The sequence below is a fragment of the Neofelis nebulosa genome, chromosome Y, assembly GCF_028018385.1.
Source record: "Neofelis nebulosa isolate mNeoNeb1 chromosome Y, mNeoNeb1.pri, whole genome shotgun sequence".
NCBI classification, from domain to species: Eukaryota; Metazoa; Chordata; class Mammalia; order Carnivora; family Felidae; genus Neofelis; species Neofelis nebulosa.
In genome coordinates this window covers 5451352-5471476 of record NC_080801.1, presented here as the reverse complement: position 1 = coordinate 5471476, position 20125 = coordinate 5451352, and the positions used below count along the sequence as shown (strand labels likewise).

At 54.2% G+C, this 20125-nt stretch overlaps 1 protein-coding gene across 1 annotated transcript; it reads right to left on the bottom strand.

Moving 5' to 3' along the window:
* Positions 1 to 11214: 11214 nt before the first annotated feature.
* LOC131503443 (testis-specific Y-encoded protein 1-like) lies at positions 11215 to 13947 on the bottom strand. The gene is made up of 5 exons (XM_058714914.1): positions 13261 to 13947; positions 11957 to 12034; positions 11689 to 11800; positions 11406 to 11551; positions 11215 to 11300 (listed from the first exon to the last, which is right to left on the bottom strand). The coding sequence occupies exons 1-5, from the start codon at positions 13945 to 13947 to the stop codon at positions 11229 to 11231; spliced, it is 1095 nt and encodes a 364-aa protein (XP_058570897.1). The 3' UTR covers positions 11215 to 11228.
* Between the last annotated feature and the right edge of the window lie 6178 nt (positions 13948 to 20125).

Here is a 20125-nt window from a genome sequence, read left to right as displayed (position 1 = left end):
GGGGGGAAGGCTGACCAGGTGGTAGGGGGCTGAGAGGGGGTGGCCAGTGTGACCGACAGAGAGGCAAACGCTTACCCAGAAAGGGAGAGGAACAGGTCCAGTGGTGAGCCCTCAAGCTGCCCTCAGCAGAGGACGTAGGGGGTGGGCAAGACAGGAAAGCAGGCCCAGACCCTGGTGCACCTGACCTATGCAACTCACTCCCTCCAGAGAAATGGGGCCTGTCAAACTCCCACGCATCGCTGGGAGACCCCGTGGCAGGAACGTGGGAGCAAATCTGGGTCCCAGGTGCAGGGACTGTCTGGGACAAGCAGGCAATGCCTTTCAGTTTGACCAACACCTACCACAATATTGGGGCCCAGGGGCCGGGCCCCAACTTCGCAAGGGACTCTAGACCAGCCAGGCCCGTCTCTGCAGGGTCATCCAGGAGGATGTTCACCGAGACACATCCCCAGGCTCGGACCACAAGGCCTTGCGATGATCCCCTAGGCCGCTCCAGGAGCAGGGCCAGACTTACTCTTGCTATCTGCTGCCTCCCTCCACTAATGCCCACTTCCTTGCAGGGAACTTTGGTCCTCCTCCACTGCGCCATGGAAGGCCCAACCCCAACTTGCCCCTGGCCAAGGCAACACAGGATGAGCGGACCCAGGCAAAGTCCAGGCTTTCCTCCCGTCATGAAAGGTGATCAGCTAGCTCCGTGTCGATCCCAGGAGCGAAGGGATTGCACTCGCTGCACTTTGGCACTGGAGCCTCCCCCTTACTCACCAAGTCAGGAAAGCCCCCAGTCTCTTTCCTTCGCTAGCCAATGGCCTACGCACACTCACTCAGGCACAAAGATGCACGGCCACGCGGCACGTGGACACAGACACGCGCACGCTGCCAGCACAAACGCTAAGGCCCAGGCAAAAGTACTCACAGGCGCCAGCCACAATACATTCACAGACACGCTCTAGTGGACCTGTGCACTCACTCATGCCCTCTGCCACATCCCACTCACGAAGCTAGCTCCTCCCCACGACTCACACTTGCTTTTCCCCCTCACACAGCACATGCATTTGTCCTGGGGCCCAAACCTGGCTGAAAACTAGGGCCGATTCAGGACCTCCATTGGGTCACGGAAGCTTGCATTGAGATGCCAAGGAAAGAGAGCCACACCTGATACCAACCTTCCAGTACCAATGGCACTGCAACATGGCAGGTGGAGAAACACCAGCTACGACTAGGTTCCCTGCTTCCTCGGCTCCTGCCCTTTCTTCAGACCCTCTCAACACTGGGGAGTCCCTTGGGTCTCAGTACCTCCCAGCTGGCTACAACCTACAGGGCAAGGGCCAAGGGACTGACCTTTCTCAGTTCACATGCATACCCAGCTTGTGTGGGCTGCCTGGAGGCAGTCACGGCTTAGGAGGTCTGGATGTGCTCTGACCCCTGGTACTTGTGCGTTCCTTTGTGCGTTCCCCTGCAGCCCTGTGCCATCAGCAGCCTACTACGTCCATATGGACATGCACAGCTCACGGAAACCCACATGCACTGATACTGTCCCAGGACAGGACAGAGACAGAGAAAGAGAGATGGAGGTGTGGGAGGGAGGAAGCGTTCCCTAAAGAAAATGATCACAGGGACTCAGAGACAGACAGAGGCCAGAGGGACATGGAAGGAGGCCGAGGAAGGAGAGTAAGTCACAACTAGAGACAGCCACAGAGGGGGAGTGTGTGTGTGTGCCCGTGCCTGTGCCTGTGCGTGCGCGTGCGCGTGCGTATGAATGAGTGAAATTGTCTGGGACTGAGACGGGCGTGCTGCCACGATGCCTGGACTCTCGAACGCCCTCTTCCAGCAGAATGGAGGCCCGGTATTCTCAGGAATCTCAGCGTTTTCCGGAACATGACTCCCTTGCTTTGGGGCCTTAGCCCATCCTCAGGCTAGGGCCATAGAGCACAAGGGGTGGGAACTTGAGGCATGAGGCTCCAGACTAGGCCCGGCAGGTGGAGTGTCGAGGCCCAAGGTTTTTAAATGCCTGCTGCCTCCTTCTGGAGCCCACCAGCTTTTGGGAAGCACGCCCACGTCCACGTGGCCCTTCGGACACTGCAGTGGCTGTGGCTGTGGCTGTGGCTGTGGCTGTGGCTGTGGTGGAGGTGGGGCAGAGGCAGGGCAGTGAACTTTTTGACCACAGGTCCTTGGGGTGAAGGAGCTCCAGGCCAGACCCAGACAGTTGGCTGCTGTTCAGGAACCATCAGCTGGAGGGTGGTGGGCGTGGCTCCAGCATTGGAGCCCCTGCCTCCCCTCCCAGGTCTGGAGCAGGTTCTCTGCCTCCCCCTCCAGGGTGACCTCCCTGTGTGGTACATGCCCTTTTCCGCTTTGTCACCGACCACAACTGTCCTATGGGATGTCTCATATCAGAGAACTGGTGCTACACATCTCACCTCTTTGGGGAGGAGCCAAGATGGCAGACAGCATGGAAGCTTCTTAAGTGTCTCGTGTGCATGAAATACAGCCAGACCAACACTAAACCATCGTACCCACCCAGGAAACTGACTGGGGGATTAGCACAGCAATCTGCATATCCTGAACCTCCGAATTCAGCAGGTACGTGGCATGGAGAAGTCAACTTGGAGAGCGAGGAGGCGCAGGAAGGGAGGTGCTTTTGTGCGCGGAGAGGCAAAGGAGACTGGGCAGGTGGAAATTTTACTAATTTTCTTTAAAACTCTTCTACATTATTCTTTCCTTTTGTGTCTATATTCACAAATTCTATTTTACTCCCATCTTCTCCTTTTAGTCTACTTCAGTGTATTGAGTTTTCAAATTCTCACGACATTTCCCTTTTTAATATTTTTATTGGTATTTTCTAAATTTTTCTCCACTCCCACTTTTTTTTTCTCCCCTGTGTCAAAACCACTTTCAACACCCAGATGAAACATGCCTAGAATCTAGCATCATTCATTCCATTATTTACGTGTGTGTTTTTAAGTTTTTACTTTTAACATTTTACACTTTGAATATTTCATTTGAATTTTCCACCTCATGAGTTCCTTTTCTCCATTCCAAATGACAAAAGGAAGGAATTCACCCAGAAAGAAAGAGCATGAAGAAACGAGAGCCAGGGATTCAACCAACACAGGTACAAGCAAGATGTCTGGAGCAGCATTTAGAAGCACGATGATGACAATACTAGCTGCAGTCCAATGTAGATTAGAGTCCCTTTGTGCAGAGAAAAAATGAAGTGAAAACTGGCCAGAATGAAATTAAAAATGATATAACTGAGCTGCAATGCCGGATGGATGCAGCGGTGTCAAAGATGGATGAGACAGAAGAGAGAATCAGCGATTCAGAGGACAAACGTATGGAGACTATGGAAGCAGGAAAATCAAGGGAGATTAAGGAAAAGAGCACGATTGAAGAATTGGAGAAATCAGTGACTCATGCAGAAGGAACAACATCAGAATCATAGGGGTCCCGAGGAGGAAGAGCGAGAAATAGGGGTAGAAAGGTTATGTGAGCAAATCATAGTGGGAAATTTTGCTAACCTGGGGAAAGACACACCATCAAAATCCAGGAAGCACCGAGGACCCCATTAGATTCAACAAAAACTGACCCTCAGCAAGGCATATCATATTCAAACTCACAAAGTACTCAGGCAAAGAGAATCAGGAAGGCACCAAGGGGAAACAAGTCCCTAAACTACAAGAGAAGATAGATCAGGTTTGCAGCAGACCTATCCAGAGAAACTTGGCAGGCCTGAAAGGAGTGGTAGGATACGTTCAAAGTGCTGAATTAGAAACATCCGCAGTGAAGAATTCTTTATCCAGCAAGGCTGTCATTCAAAATAGAAACAGAGAAAAAGGTTCCCAGACAAACAAAATTTATTTTTTTTTTAAATTTTTTTTCAATGTTTTTTATTTATTTTTGGGACAGAGAGAGACAGAGCATGAACGGGGGAGGGGCAGAGAGAGAGGGAGACACAGAATCTGAAACAGGCTCCAGGCTCCAAGCTGTCAGCACAGAGCCCGACGCGGGGCTCGAACTCACAGACCGCGAGATCGTGACCTGGCTGAAGTCGGACGCTTAACCGACTGCGCCACCCAGGCGCCCCTGGACAAACAAAATTTAAAGGAGTTTGTGACCGCTAAATCAGACCTGCATGCAATTTTTAAGGGGGGACACTCAGAGGGAAATTCATATCTATCTATCTATCTATCTATCTATCTACCTACCTATTTACCTGTTTATATTTATACTTTTTATATTTATCTTTAGAAATAGATATAGAATTAGATATATAAAGATATATAGAGATATATAGATATTGATATAGATATAGATATATAGATATAGTTATACAATACGTATACATATACACATACACATACATATACACATACATATAGATATACATATACATATACATATATATAAATATACATATACACATACACATACATATACATATAGATGGAGATGGAGACGTAGATATAGATATAGATATAAAGATATATAGATATTTTATCCTGCAACCCTTCAAACAAGATAATGGCCATAAATTCATATCTTTCAGTACTCACTTTAAACGTCAGTGGACTCAATGCTCCAATCAAAACACACAGGGGAACAGAATGGATGAGAGAACAAGTTGCATCGATATGCTGTTTACCGGAGACCCACTTTAGATGTGAAAACAACTTCAGAGTGAAAATAAGGGGATGGAGAATCATCTGTCATGCTAACCGTCAACCAAACAAAGCCAAAGTAGCCATACTTCTATCAGACAATCCAGACGTTAATGTAAAGACTGTGTCAAGTGATGCACAAGGGCATGATGTCATAATCGAGGGGTCTATCCACCAAGAAGACCTAGCAATTGAAAACATTTATGTGGTGTATTTGAGAGCAACCAAATATACAAATCAGTTAATCACAAACATAAGGAACCTCATTCTTAGTAATGCCATCATAGGAGGAGACATCAACTCCCCACTTGCTGCAATACACAGATAATCTAAACAAAAACTCAACAAGCAAACGGGGGCGTTGAAGGACACACTGGACATGATGGGCTGCACAGATATCTTCAGAACATTTCATAATAAAGCAGCAGAACATACATTCTTCTCCAGTGCTCATGGAATATTCTCCTCTATAGATCATTTCCTGGCGGAAAAAGTCAACCCTAAGGAAGTTCAAAGAGATCGAGGTCACACCGTGCACATTTTCAGACCACAACACTACGAGACTCGAAATCAACTACAAGAAACAATTTGGAAAGGTCACAAATACTGGGAGACTGAAGAACATCCTACTAAAGACTGAATGGGCTAACCAAGGGTTTAAAGAGGATATACAAAGTATACGGAAGTCAATGAAAATGTATATGGAAGTTACTGATAACACCACAACCCAAAACCCCTGGGACGCACCAGGGTGTGTAATAAGAGGACCTATCTAGCAAGTCAGGTCTTCCTAAAGAAGAAAGAAAGGTCTCAGAGACACAACCTCACCTTACGCCTTAAGAGGCTGTAAAAAGAACACCATATGAAACCCAACACATTCAGAAGGCAGAAAATAACAATCGTTAGCGGAAATTAACGCTATTGAAACCAAAAATGAAACAAACCAAAAACAAAAACAACCTCAAACCAACCAACCAACCAACCAACCAACCAACCAACCAACCAACCAAAATAGGAGAACAGATCAATGAGCCCAGAAGCTGCTTCTTTGAAGGAGTTAACAAAATTGATAAGCCAGTCATCAGTTTGATGAAACAGAAAAAGGAAACGGCCCAAATCAATAAACGCAAGAATGAAAGAGGAGAGATCACAAGCAACACAGCAGAAAGGCAAACAATAAGAAGAGCATATTAGGAGCAATTATTTGCCAATAAAATGGGCAATCTGGAAGAAATGGACAAATTCCTAGAAACATTTACACTACCAAAGCTGAAAGAGGAAGAAAAGGAAAATCTGAACAGACCCATCACCAGTAAAGAAATCAAGTTAGTAACGAAAAACCTGCTGAAGGAAGAAGACTGCGGGGCCGGATGGCTTTCCAGGGGAGTGCCAGCAAACATTTAAGGAAGAGTTAACACTTATTCTCTTGAAGCTGTTCCCACAATAGAAATGGAAGGAAACTTCCAACCTCTTTCTATGAAGCCAGCGTTACCTTGATTCCAAAACCGGAAAGAGACCCCACTAAAAAGGAGAACTATAGACCAATTTCCCTGATGCACATGGATGCAAAACTCCTCAACAAGATATCAGACACTCGGATCCAACAATACATTAAAATGTTATTCACCACGACCCAGTGGGATTTGCACCTGGGATGCAGGGCTGGTTCAGCATCCGCAAAACAATTAACAGGATTCCTCACATCAACCAAAGAAAAGACGAGAACCACAGGATCCTCTCACTCGATCCAGACAGAGTGTTGGACAAAATACAGCATCCTTTCCTGGTAAAAAAAAAAAAAACCCTCAGGAAAGTAGGGATAGAAGGAGCACACATCGAGGTCATAAAGCCATGTATGAACGACCCAACGTGAATATCATCTCAATGAGCAAAAGCTCTCAGCTCAAGTCAGGAACGAGACAGGAATGTCCACCCCCTCCGCTGTTACTCAACACAGTATTGGAAGTCTTAGCCTCGGGCCTCTTCATCCTTCTGCTCCCCCTCTGCAGCTACTGCGCTTCCAGCCCTGGCTCTACCTTTCCTCCTCCTCGTCTTCTTCCCTCTGCTCACGTCCTCCTCAATTTCCTCCCCAGCTACTACTGCTCTTCGACTCCTGCTGCTCCTCTTGCTCGTCCTGGACTTCCTCCTCCTCCACTTCTTCCCTCGCCTGCACCCGATCATTCACTCGTCTTCCTCCTCCTCCTCCTCCTGTAACTCCTCCCAATCCTCTTCCTGTATCTGATCCTCCTCGTCCTCGTCCTTCACCTCTTCCTCCTCCTCCAACTCTTCCTCCTAGGACTCTTCCTCCTTCTCCAGGTCCTCTCCTGCTACTGCCCTTCCTGCCCTACCTCTGACCTTTCACCTCTTCTTCCCTCTGCTCTCGTCCTAGTCAACTCCCTCCTCCAGCTGCTCCTGCTCCTTTGGCTCGCGATCCTCCTCTTCCTGGTGCTCGACATCATCCTCTTCCATTTGTCCTTCTCCTGCACCCAGTCATTCCCTACTCCTTCTCCTCCTCCTCTTCTTCTAACCCCACCCAATCCTCTTCCTCCAACTCTTCCCGCTCCTCCTCTCCCTCCACCTTTTCCTCCTCGGGCTCTTCCTCCTTCTGCTCCTACACTTCTACTCATGCTCTTCCACCCTGGCTCTATCTTTTCTCCTCATCCTCTTCCCTCTGATCTCGCCCTCCTCAACATCCTTCCGCAGCCGCTCCTACTCCTTTGGCTCGTGCTCCTCCTCATCCTGGACATCCTCCTCCTCCACTTGTTCCCTCTCCTGCACCCAATCATTCACTCCTTCTCCTCCTGCTCTAACGCCTCCCAATCCTCTTCCTCCAACTCCTCATCGCCCTTCTCCTCCTCCTTTAATGCTTCCTCTGGTCATCCTTCTCTTCTCCAGGCACATCTTTGTCCCTTAAGACCACCGCAATCTCCCCTAAGAACGGGAGCAATAGCTCTCGCACTGCCCCCAAGTCATCCGCAATGAGCACCGGACCCTGAGGCATGGGCCCTGACAAGCCTTTGTGTCCCTGCAAAAGGAGCCTGGCAACCTCCCAGGCCTCCCGGGGAGACCTGGTAGTGGGAACCTGGGAGCAGCGACAGGATCCCCAGTGCAGCGACACCCAAGGGACGATCATATTGTGCTCTGTCTTTTCAACAACACCTACAGCAGTATCGGACCTAGAGGCCGGGCCCCAACGGGCCTCACACGCGACCCCTGACCAGCCAGCCCTGTGTCGGCAGTGCCATCCAGGAGGAAGCTCACCGACACACATGCCAGGCCTGGGACCCAAAGGCGCTTCGAACACCCGCTAGGCAGATAAGGTCAGGGCTAGGTTACTGCATGGGACCTGATGCATCCCTACAGTCGTCCCCAATTCCTTGTAGGACAGGTCGGACGTCCTCCACCGGGCCATGGGGTCTCCATGCTGTCAGCTGGCAGCAGCCAACACATGACCAGCGGTACTGGGACACCGTCCAGCCTTCCCTCTCATGCTGGATGGTGGCCGCGTGTTTACCGAAAGCCCTGTATGGGGGCAACGGGCTATGTGGAAGGCAGGTAGGCGGGTAGCCAGGCACAGACGAGACCACCCGCTGTGATCCCGCAGGGTCACTGGGACTTCACTTCCATCTGGCCCACATGCAAATCCTAGGGATGGGGCTTTGGGGGCAGTGCAAAGCCTTGCAGCTTCAGCGTCAAGGAGCTGGGCACGCACACCTGTGGGCACAGCCGGCAGCAGACCGGGACCAGTGTTCCTCCCTAGGCCCCTTTGAACCTCCACCACCTGAGAAGAATACGGGAGGGGCTGTAAGGCTTTAGATTCCCCAAAGCACACACAGAGTGGGCCACGTGCTGCCCACTGCGGTTTGGGGCGGGGCAGGTGGAGCCCGGTCAGAATCCTGACCACACTGTCCACAGCATCCTCCGTCGACATGCAACCGCTGAGACGCTGAGAAAGGAACCCAGTTCCCCATTTTCGTGAGGCCAGGAATCGACAAAGTCTGAGGCTAATCAGGGTCGCCCGCACAGGGACTGAGAGGCTCATTCTGGCACCCCTTACGTGCAAGGGGAACAGAGTTCTGGGACACACCTTGACATGTCCCCAGCCCAGCTGCAGCGACAGTGGTGATCTTGTGCTGCGGGGAGAGGTGTTGCTGGCAAGGAACTGTCCCCTCAGAGAGCAGCTGGCAGGCTGCTCACCTGCCCATCCACACACGGATCCCCACACACCATCCTGTATGGCACCCCTGGGGGTCTCAAGTCACCTGAGGTCTAGGGTCCAAGCTCCTCCCTTTCCCTGGGCCTGGTGCACAGGAAGCAGAGAGGAGAGCCCCGAGGAAGAGCTGACTCGTGACAAAACATGGCACGTCTGCCAAGAGCAGACATTCTTGCTGGACGGCTCCCTCCAGGGAAATACCTACGCCCCCTGCACACCACGTAGCCTGACAGGTTGTGTTCCCTAGCTACTCTGTGCACAAAGCCTGGGCACAACCATGTAGCCCCTACGTATTTGCTACTGTAGGCCCACCAGGGCAACGCAACACACACACACACAGACACACACACACACACACACACACACACACACACTCACTCCCACATAGACACACACTAACACACACACAAGCACACTCACTCACAAGTGGTCCACTGGCCACTGGGCACAGGCTTTCCTCCCCTCGGCCCCCCTCTTGACCTTGCACCAATTTCCCTTTTGCATCCTGACTTGAGCCCGCTGGCACAGCAACGATTGCACCCATCCTGCCGATTACCATCAGGACTCAGGAGGGAAGGGACTGCACTCTTGTATTCTGGCACCTGACTGTCCCACCTAAGCACCTCATCCACAGAGACCCATGTGTCTCTCCTTGTCTCTCCAGCGGCTACACACCCACTCCTGCACACACAGAGACACACGGCTACGCAATCGCACGAACACATGCACGCTCACACTGCCGGCACCACCACGGATCTCAGGCCCAGTTTGCCACAGACACCCGCACACACTCGCAGGAACTCACGCTGGATCTCCGCCCTCGCGCGTACTCTCTCCATGAAATCCCACTCATAAGCCTCGCTGCTGCCCACAACCTACACCTGCCTCTTCCCCTCACACATCTCCCATCCTGAGCCACTGTCTGAGGACAGGGCTCGGGGTCAAAGGGGCCCCGGGTGTGGGAGGCAGCAGCAAGGTATACTGGCATCGACTGTGAGAAGCTTGCCTACTCCTGAGTTCTCCGGGGACACGGGGCCTTAGCTCTGATCCTGACTGGAGGCTTTGCTCCCTGGATTCTATCTCACCAAGGACAGGACACCCTTCTGGGAGCAACGGTCCTGGCTGAATCCCACCAAGGCCTGGCCACACTGTACCAGGACCCAATGGACCAATTTGGTCCCACTGTGCAATCCCCTTCCCTGCCTTTCGGCTTTGGTCTATACAACAGGTCTCCAAATAACAGGTCTGTCTCTTCCTCCTCCTCTTTCCAGGCTCTGCCTGCCCAAGAAAGCAGGCCTCAGTGCACATGGCAACACCTGCCCCACACCAGGACTGCACCTCTCCTGCACACACAGAATCACCCGGGCAGTGGCTAGGACAGTCACACTCAGGTCCCGATCTCGTCGTCCCTCCTGAGGTCCCCATAAACACATACACACACACACACACACACACACACACACACACACACACACACACACACAAACAGAAGGGTTTTCAACGTCCTGTATGTGTCCACATAAACATCATGGAAACTCTTCAAGGCTGCCACACGTTATCTCTTCCTCAATTCTCTCCGGGGCACGTAGAAGACAGGAGACTCATCCACCCATCTCTTCCAGCACTCGTGGTGTCCTCCATTGTTTCTGCATGGGCAAAGATAGAAGCTCTGCGCATTCACCCCACACAGATGCAGAGCCCCTGACTCATGTGGGCACACGCAGACACATTTGCGTACACGCTCACACACACACCCCCACGCAACAGACACCAAGAATGATACGGGATATTGGCAAATACTTCCCAGCTGGTGTCACTCTTGTGCCTCGCCCTTTTGCGATCCCCCTTGCTTTCTCACCCAGGGATTCATTTCCAGCCCCCAATGGCCTTGGACCAGTTCTAAGAATGGCTGTGAGGTTGCGCGAGGACATGGCGTGGTGGGGCACATGGAAGGAAGTGCGAGATTCTCACCACAGTGGCGTCTGGGGACACGTCAGCTCCTGACCCAAAGACTGGCAGGCAAATCCAGACTGAAGGAGCAGGGGGAAGTCCGGGAGAGGGCGGACATCCACGGGGAGCATTTGTGGTGGAGAAGCATTGCTCGTCCTGAGTTGCTCTCCAAAGCCCCAGCCCACAGCACAACTGCATTTGGTTTGCAGGCTTCGACCCTCTGTGTGTTTGCAGCTGAGTCTGTGCAGGTCCCCTGTCATCCTCCCACCCTCTCCCCATGCTACCTGTGTCCCTGTCTCGGCGGACCTTCCATTTCCAAGCCAATGTCTGGCCCACGTTCCCTTGCCCATACAACACACAGGTCAACACACCGCATACTGGGGTTCTCACCGACACGTGCGCACGTCAGATCACTGTCTTCTGGTCCCTTCCTCCCTCAGGTAGTACTGCAGGGGATTGGGCCACAGGTCCTCGATGATGATCTGGAAGGGGACACAGGCCGGCACCACATTGGGCATAGCCCATTCTCCTCTCTGGCCGGGGGCCACCCACATTCCCACTGCTGACGAAGGCCTCAGGGGCCCCACCTCGGCAATCCTGTTCGCCCCTGGGCAGCTGTGCTCACACAGCCAGTTGAACAAGTTAAGGCTGGTGGGGTCATGCCTGCGACTGGGAGCTCCACGTTCATAATCCCAGAACCACTGGACTGGAGTGGAATGCGATGCCCTGTAGCCTGCAGGAAGAGAGGATTTGAGGAGCAACCTGATGGCCTCCTCCCCACCCACCTCCCCCTCCCCGTCGCCCTCCCGCATGCCCCTGATTCATGCTCCTCACCCCCTGCCCCGCACCATCATGGGACCCACACCCTACCAGCAAAGCTAAGCTGATACTCCTTAATGATCACTGGGTTCCGGAAGTACGGGTTGGCCCCAAAGAAAAACATCACTCTGCAGCGGTACTTGGGATGGCCCACTTCTTCCACCTGCCGTGAGCAATGGGACAGGAGGGGGCAAGTGTCCTCCCTCGGGCTCCCGAGCTACTTGCCTGGCTGTGAGGGTGAGCACCTTTGCCTCACCCTCTCCCGCCCAAATCCCACACCCGACGGGACGGCCCCCAGCCACAGCCTCCCCGGTCTGACCTCCAAGTCGACCACGTAGCTGAGCACGTCTTTGTCCTGGGCACCCATCATGGCCGACAACTGGGGGTGATTCAGAATCTGTGCTGTGTCAAGGAGCTGTGCCTTCAGATGCTGTGGAAACAGACACACACCCCCTCCAAACCTCCCAGGCTAAGAGCAAAGGACGGGATCATGGCATTTGCAGAAACACCAGGAAACACTAGTCCCCACACTCCTCAGCCTCTGCAAATGCATCAGACCCCATCGACATTGGGCAGTCCGTTGGCTTCCTGTACCTCCCACGCTGTCTGCACACAGCAGGGAGAGACTCCACTGCCTGCACTCCTCACAGTTCCTTCCTATATCTGACCTGTGTGGGCTGCCAGCAGCCCATCATAGCTTGGGATGTCGGCCTGTGCACTGACCCCTCCTCACGGCTGGGTTTCTTGGCATATTCCCGTGAAGACCTAGGTTGTCACCAGCCTTCTGAGTGCAGATGGAAGAACATGGCTTACAGGAACCCGACTGCCCACTTACGATGCAAGCGGAGGGTGTGGGAGGGAGAAAGAGATCAAGAAGCACGGACGAGGAGGGCCGAGGAGGGAAAAGAAATAGACACAGTGACACAGCCAGTCCGGAGAGAAAGACATGGGTGGGACCCAGCCGGAGCCTGAGGACAGAGAGGGAAGCAGCGGTGGACATACCAGGAGAGAATCCTGTGTGTGTGTGTGTGTGTGTGTGTGTGTGTGTGTGTGTGTGTGTGTGTATGTCAGGGTCTGTGCAGGCAGCTTGTACCCCGTTCGGAGTGGGTCTGAGTCGTCCTACTGTCTGGCAAAGGGGCGTGGCGTGCTTCCACTAAAGGCCATGAGTGTGTGTCTGAAAAGCTCTCCTTTGACGGAACTGCTAAGAAACCGTGCACAGCCTGTGAATGTGAAGGTGGGTGTGCGGCCTGTGTAACTCTCCCATTTTGCAGCGAAATATTTCCTTGCTTTATCTGCTCTGAGTGAAGGCTGCTTTGTGCTACCCTAGCTCTGGTAGCATGGGGACACATGACTCGCGTCCGCAAATAATGTTTGAGAGCAGCCTGCAGGCCAATGTTGGCGGAGACCAAGAGGAAGCAGCTCCAAGTCCCCGGGTCCCCCCGTGCCCAACAACCGCCCCTGTGCAAGGCCTTACACTGGATCCCAGACCACACCAACCCAGGGCCAGGGACCATTCCCCAGCTCTCCTCCCTCGGGGCCATCGCCCTGAGGCACCCTGCTCTCAGTGCCCAGCCCTCCTGCACAACAGCCCCCGCCATCACCCACCAGCACAAGGAAGGATACCGCCTGGGCCCAGAAGCCAGGGATGTGCTTGATGACGGCCCTTCTGTGATCCAGGTGAGAAATCCGCCTCCGAAGAATCCTGCGCTTCAGCCGCCGTAAGGCCCTGGAATCCTGGGCATTCCCAGCGCTGATCTCCAGCTGAAGACGCTCCAGCACTGCCAGTGGGTCCTGGGCTGAGGCAGGACGCAGCGCTGGCTCTGGCTGCTGCAGCTCCTGTGAGAGCGGGGGCCCCTCCTCCGCCTCTGCATCTGCCTCGCGCTTCTCCTCTTGCTCCTGAATCTCCTCCTGCTGCTGTCTCTCAACTTCCACCTCCTCCTCCTCGTGCATGTCCTCTGCTTCTGGCTTGGCTTCCTCAGAATTCTCCTCTCCAGCCACCTCTTCCTCGGTCGCCCCCCCGCCGTCCTCTTCCTCCTCCCCGATCACCACCTCAGCCGCCACCATTCCGTCATCCAATATCAGCACCAATTCCTCCGCTGGGCTTGCCACCTGTATCTCACACCCGGCCTGGGCTTCCTGCACACGATGGGCGCTTGCCGCCCCTGAACCTGGGGACTGCGGCCAACCCACGCCCTCCAGCGCCCCTGCACTCCCGCGGGTCCGGGACTCTCGACCTTTCTCATCCGGGACGATCAGGGTCCAGGGTCGACGGGAATCGCTGCTTTTTCCGGACCGCGACACGCTGGCCATGACTCTCCGCCCCGGCCCCAGTGTAGCTAGGGCAGCCTCAGGACAAGGACAGGGAAATGGCAGCCGGTGGGGGGAGCCTTGGCCGCAAGACCTTTAGCTCCCTGCTGCCTCCCGCCTCAGCCCGCCCAAGTTGGGCGCAGGCGCACAGGCTCTGGGATTTGAGGACTCCGCATTGGCTGTGGCTGCTGTGGAGGAGGGGCCGAGACAGAGGCAGTGAAGAGTGGGCGCATGCGGCCTGGGGCGAAGTGGTTCCAGGGCAGGTCAGGCCCGCTGGCCAGCTTCGCGGAACAATGAGTTGCAAGACAGCAAGACAGGGTGCTGGTGGCCAGCAAGCGCGCGCCAGCGGCCGGTCCGGGCTCTGGAGCAAGTGCCCAGCCACCAGCGTGAGCCCCGTTTTGCCGCATGTCCTCTTCAGCGCTGTCACCTTCCAGGCCTGACTTGCGAGGTCCCCGGTATCACACAATCTGTGGTCGCTTGTACACCCTTTCCCCAGAGGCCTCAGTACGGGCACCAGAGCATTCAGCACAGGAACGTCCACGCCGTGAGCCACTGCATGCTCCGTCCCTTGCCCCTTCTTCATGAAGCTGGGGCAAGGCCTGGAGAAGTCCTTAGGTGTCGCGCCTACTGGGGCCACATGGCCGTCCGCACGGTTTCTCCTCCCTGGCCGTCAGGCTGAGGGCAGCGGTAAGGTGGGTGCCCACCCAGAACCGGTGACACCCACCCTAGATCCACCCCAGTGCCGTGTCCCTGCCAGAAAGCAGCTCAGTAGACCTCACTGCACTGCAAATCAGAGCAAAGAACAACCCCAGAGCCCCATCTGCCACTGGTGCCCTACTGATCTCCGTGCAGAGGGCCAGGGAGGTGGGGTAGTAGGATTTAGCAGTTTGCTCCGGTCCGGAAATCTAACCTTCCACTAAAAGAAGGACGACTCCAACCAAGCAGGGCACTTAGGGGGCCCTTCACCGAGTATTGCAAACTTGTCTGTGTCTGTCTCTGAGAAAGCCCCGTGCCTGCTTTCACTAGTACACACGATAGCAGACGAGTTCCCTTCACATTTCCCAGGCGCCAACGAGAATTCTGAAGAAGCATGCACCCAGACACAGAAGGTCCACTGAGAGAGACAGCGAGAAAGAGACACACAGAGAGAGGGAGCTATAGAGGGAGAGAGAGAGACACGTGCAAGCAGATGAAGGAAGGACGAGTGGAGGGGAAGACCGGCCTGGAGAGGGAGAGTCCCAGGGAGATTGGCGGGACTGACAGGGAGGAGGAGCAAGACAAGAAGAGACAGAGGGGCACCTATTACAAGGAAGACCGGCGGAGACAGGGGGAGGCAGTAGTGATGGAGAGGAGGGAGACGAAGACAAAGAGAGCTGGAAGGAAAGTGGGAGGGAGGGACAGGAAGAAGACAAGGGAGGGGGAGGCAAGGAGAGGGTAGGAGGAAGGAGAGCAGGGGCAGCCGAGGCAGAGACAGGTGGGCTGACTCTGAAGACAGGGCAACTGCAGTGTGCAGTTTCACCTGGTGAAATTCACCTGTGCAATTTGCACAGAGACGAATGCTGTACAGTGGTCAGCCCTCAGCACAAAAGGCACCACTCCGACCTGGACCTTAAGGGCAGTCTGAAACGAACCCTGAACTAGAAGGAAGCTAGTTCTAGCTTCCTAGACTGAGGAATGACTGAGGTCATTCGGGGTGAGGAAGAGGGCACCGCAGGGAAGAACACCAGGACCCGATCCCCACAGGGCTGCTGGAAGCCCTGTAGTTACCAGCAGGAGACAGGAAACGGGACTGCCGGAAAGACACAGCAGAGATTTAGGCACAGCACGTGCGGGAAGAAATCACGTCCCAAAGCTCAGCAAACTCAAGCAAAGGCAGAGGCTGCACATGCATGAATGTCAATGCTGTCTGAGTGGAACCAACGAGGTTCTCACAGATGCCCAGGAAATGTGCTCAACTCTGAGAACCCTCGCCTCTGGCAAGCTTCTCATCCAAAGCGACTCATCACGGAGAAAGGGTGCACCGTGAGCAAAAGAGCCAAGGTCTCCTTCGGATCCCCGGACGCAGACAGGTGATCCGCCCAGTACTGTCAAGCCAATGGATGGTTATAAAGCTTACCTTCCACCACAGTGATGGAGGAAACTGGCACCCGAGGGGAGGACAATGAGTGAGAACCGCATCCCAGGCTGTAGGCTAAGGACAGACCATCAAGCTGTATTGGAAGGTCATGAGACCGTGACTCAAATGTCTGTACAGACACAGAGCGTCTGCAGAAGCACGAGGGCTGGATAGTTGTAAGCAGGTGGCGGGATTTCTAAGTCTGCGCTGCCTGTATGATACGAAAGGCTAACACGTGCAAGCAGAGCTATGCCCGTGTGATGCGGATCAGCCTCCTGAGGCGGTACTTTGTACCCTGTGGAGGACCTGGGACACGCATGCAGGCGGGCTCCTTGTGCACCTCTGCCACCAAGCACATAGGTGGGAAACGTAGGGCCAAAGGGCTCGCCGCCGGGCTTAGTGTGGCTCACCCTTGGGCGGGTGCATTGAGCATCGGTGCAGAAAGCACGGGGCTCACTGAAAGAGGCCAGCCCCTGACAGAAGCACAGTGGTGGTGAGCCCTGCCTGATGGATTCCTGAGGAGACTAAAGGAGTTAAAGGCATGCAGTCCACCAGAGAGCAGAGTGGTGTTAATCAGGGGAGGGTGCGATGAGGAGGTGTCGGGCCTCGGGTGTGAAGATGCAGTCCTGCCGTGTGCATGAGTTCTGGAGATCTAACTTGCACAGGGCAGCCGTAAGCAATGCTTCACCGCCTCGTCAGATTTCTCAGAGGCAAGGGCTCTCACCACAAACAAAGAGGGGTCGCTGAGAAATGTCCCGGTGAAGGTGGCTGGACGGAGCGCTTGCACGTGAAGGATACGGGCACATCCGTCACTGCCCGTTGTGTCCCTCACTCACGCACTAGCCCTGGGGGACTAAGCTGAGCTCAGAACCCAGCAGTCACAGGGGTCAGCCTCGTTCCCGCAAACATGAATCAGACTCCCAGGTAGGACGTAATGGACAAATTAGGGACCAGAACACACAGGAGGCACACGGAAACGAGACACACACTGGCAGGGGAAAGTCTCTCCCAGCCAGGAACATGCCACATGGCAAAAGAGTAAGTGGGAAAACGTTGCTGGACCGCTTTACACAATTTACGCGTGCATGTGCAAGGTGCAGGCCAGTGACGTTTGAGCCCCTCAGGTGCAAAGGGTTTGAAAACAGAGGGACAGAAAATAGAGGTGTGACTGCATGCTCACAGCAAGGCAGCTGCATTTGGGGACATGAACTGGCTGGCAGTGAGTGCATGGCCAATCCTCTGACGAAGGTCCTCCAGGCACGGAAGGATTTCTGGCTCCTGGAACACATAACAGAATGCGCAGAAGCCCCTCCACCTGACAGCAGGACAGCAATTGGATCTGTCAGTGGAAGAAAGGGTTTGAATTCAGAGGGAAACACACTCAAGCGCAGAAGCATACATCAAAGTCAAGACAGGCCACCAGAGCCACAGCTGACACAAGACACAGGTGTGCAGAGACGAAGGCGGTTACACGGGTACAGCTGTGCCCACTTAGGCCAGGCAAGGAGGCATCACCAGAGAGGTGTCGGCACAGGCAAAGCCAGGAAAAGACACAAACACGCCAGGGCTCACTCAGGGAGACAGAGGAGCACAGGCAAAGCAAGACATTTCCTGTGCACAGAGGACAACATGACGATCCCAACAGACCAATGAGAGACACGTGTGGTTCAGGAACATGGAAGTCAGAAGGCTCCTGAATTGCTGAGGGTGTCCTCTCTCAAGGGACAGCACTCTGGAGCCCACACACGCTGATGTTGGGGTGCAAGAGGCCGCTGGGCAGCAGATACAGTTGTGCACGCGGTTTAGCAGCTCCTGGACCCTAGGGCTCCCCAGGAATTGCTGCGCATAAGGGAGGAAATCCGGGGCTGCCGTGTGTGCAGCATGAGGGCTGTAATCCCTCGGACACAGAGCACCAAGGCCTCTGACCACGGACCTCATGTGTCCACACTTGAGGTTTTGGCTCTGGGGGCCGTGAGTGCAACCACACCCACACCTTGTCCGTACCTTGTCTTTGGGACAGGCCGGGCGGAAACGTCACCCTGGCCCCTAAGGAGGTATTCGCTGGAGATATTAACGTGTGGGGGACCCTGTGTTCACCTGTCCCGTAAAGTGTTCCTGCTCGGCAAGACCTATCAAGTAACGGCCTGCTTGTGCAGAAAGATGCCCCAAGGGGCCCAGCCTCATGACCACTGAGGCCGTATTCCCACTGCAGAATCATGGGCCATACTTTCTTTGGATGTTCACACCCAAAGACTCGGGTCAGCACAGGGAGCTTTTCCTGAGTACCCTGACATTTACACATCAAGCAGCTGAGAAGACGTGCTTCTCCAGCCAGTGTGCAGACAGCAGCGAGAGAAAGACCTGCCTTCCCTTCTAGAGAGTGCGACAGCCTCCGCCCTGGAAGAGGTGAGGCTTGGTTGCACAGATCCTCAACTCCACAGCCTGGTGACACGCTGCTGACCATGTTGTCTGCATACTGAGAGGGACAAGAGGCCTCCATGCATTGGGACTGCCCTCGCCTTCCCTGGAATAGAGCCACTGCAGAGAAGGCTCTTGTACTGCAGAGCTGTGCAGTGGGGATCCTGGGGGGCTCGGGCAGCTTGGGAGACAGGAATATTAGTGTCGGGATGTCACTCTCAGGCACGCTGTGCTGGGGGCCGTGTTACTTGGGGATACAGAAGAGCCTGCGATGGACAAGGCTGAACTCTGTCTACTGCACTGCTAGCACGGTGGAGCTTTTGCCCCATCCCTAGCACAGACATCTCTGGCAAGCAGCCATCTGCTCTGTAAGGAGTACCCCCGCACTCACGTCGTCGCAGGTGAGGCTCGTCCCAGTCCTTTCTAAGCTCCAGGCCTGCCCGGCACCTCTGCACAGAATGCTAAGGCCTCACAAGTCCATCGTTCCCTATGTGGCTGAGGCAGCCTTTGTCCTGGCACTCAGGCAAAGGAACACAGGCTGCCTGGGACGACGCGACCTCCCTGAGCGCCTGCTGGTGTTTGCACTTGGGAGTCTTTTCACAAGTCTCACATGGCGTGTTGGACACAGGGCTTAAGCCTGTGGACACAGAGGAAGAACATCACCCGACTCATCACGGCTGATGATGAGAGGGCAGAGGGCACACGAGAGAGGATGGCGTGTTCGTGCCCTGTAAGAGCTCCACCTCCCCGCGACCCTCCCCTCTGTTGGCTTGCAATCTGGGACACCCATTCGTAACCAGAGGTCTTTTCAGAAACAGCGAAGTTCACACAAGGGCATCAGTACTAGGACTCCTTCAGGAGTCGTGTGTGTGTGTGTGTGTGTGTGTGTGTGTGTGAATAAGTGAAGCGGTGTTTGGGAGGCTCAGCTTCAGGAAGTGGAACCAGAAAAGTTGGCTGTGATTTTGGAGTTGCGTGAGACTGTAGTGGGCTGTTTTCTCTGCAGCGTGTACGTTGTCCCTGTCAACTGTGCCTGAAGCAGAACTTCATCGGTCTTACCCACCCACTCTCCCTCTGGTCCCTCGGTTCCTTCCCCTGGACACCAATCTTACAACCTGCTCACAATCCCTCAAATATGTATGGCTGGTCCTGAGATCCTGACCTTGTCCCCAAGACAGTCTGCATTGGGAGACGTCTGAAAACCAGAGGGTAATCAACCCTGGGAATTCCTCCCTGTGTGGCGGTTCAGTCAACATGACTGAGGGTGTCCCCATGCGGGATTCTGGGGGCACCATCATGGACATGCCCAAACCCTGAATATTGGACCTCCCTGGCCTGTGCTGGCGTCTCCATTTCCTTGAATTTCCTCCTTTTCACAGGAAAGATAGGAACCTGGGCACTGGCCTTTCTCTCAGGTTTGTGCCCTGGCCTCCCTCACTCAAGTCCCCATTGCTTCAATCTTACTGACCTCACATGCAATCCCAATGTGTGACCCATCCCTACGGACAATGTCCTACGTCCCGCCCTTCCTTGCAACTCCAATGTGCAGGCACAGAACACTTACACCCCTGGACAGCCGCATGTATACATGGACACGCCCCAGAGCGTACCTGAGAGGAAGACACACAAATCGCTTCATGATATTTATCT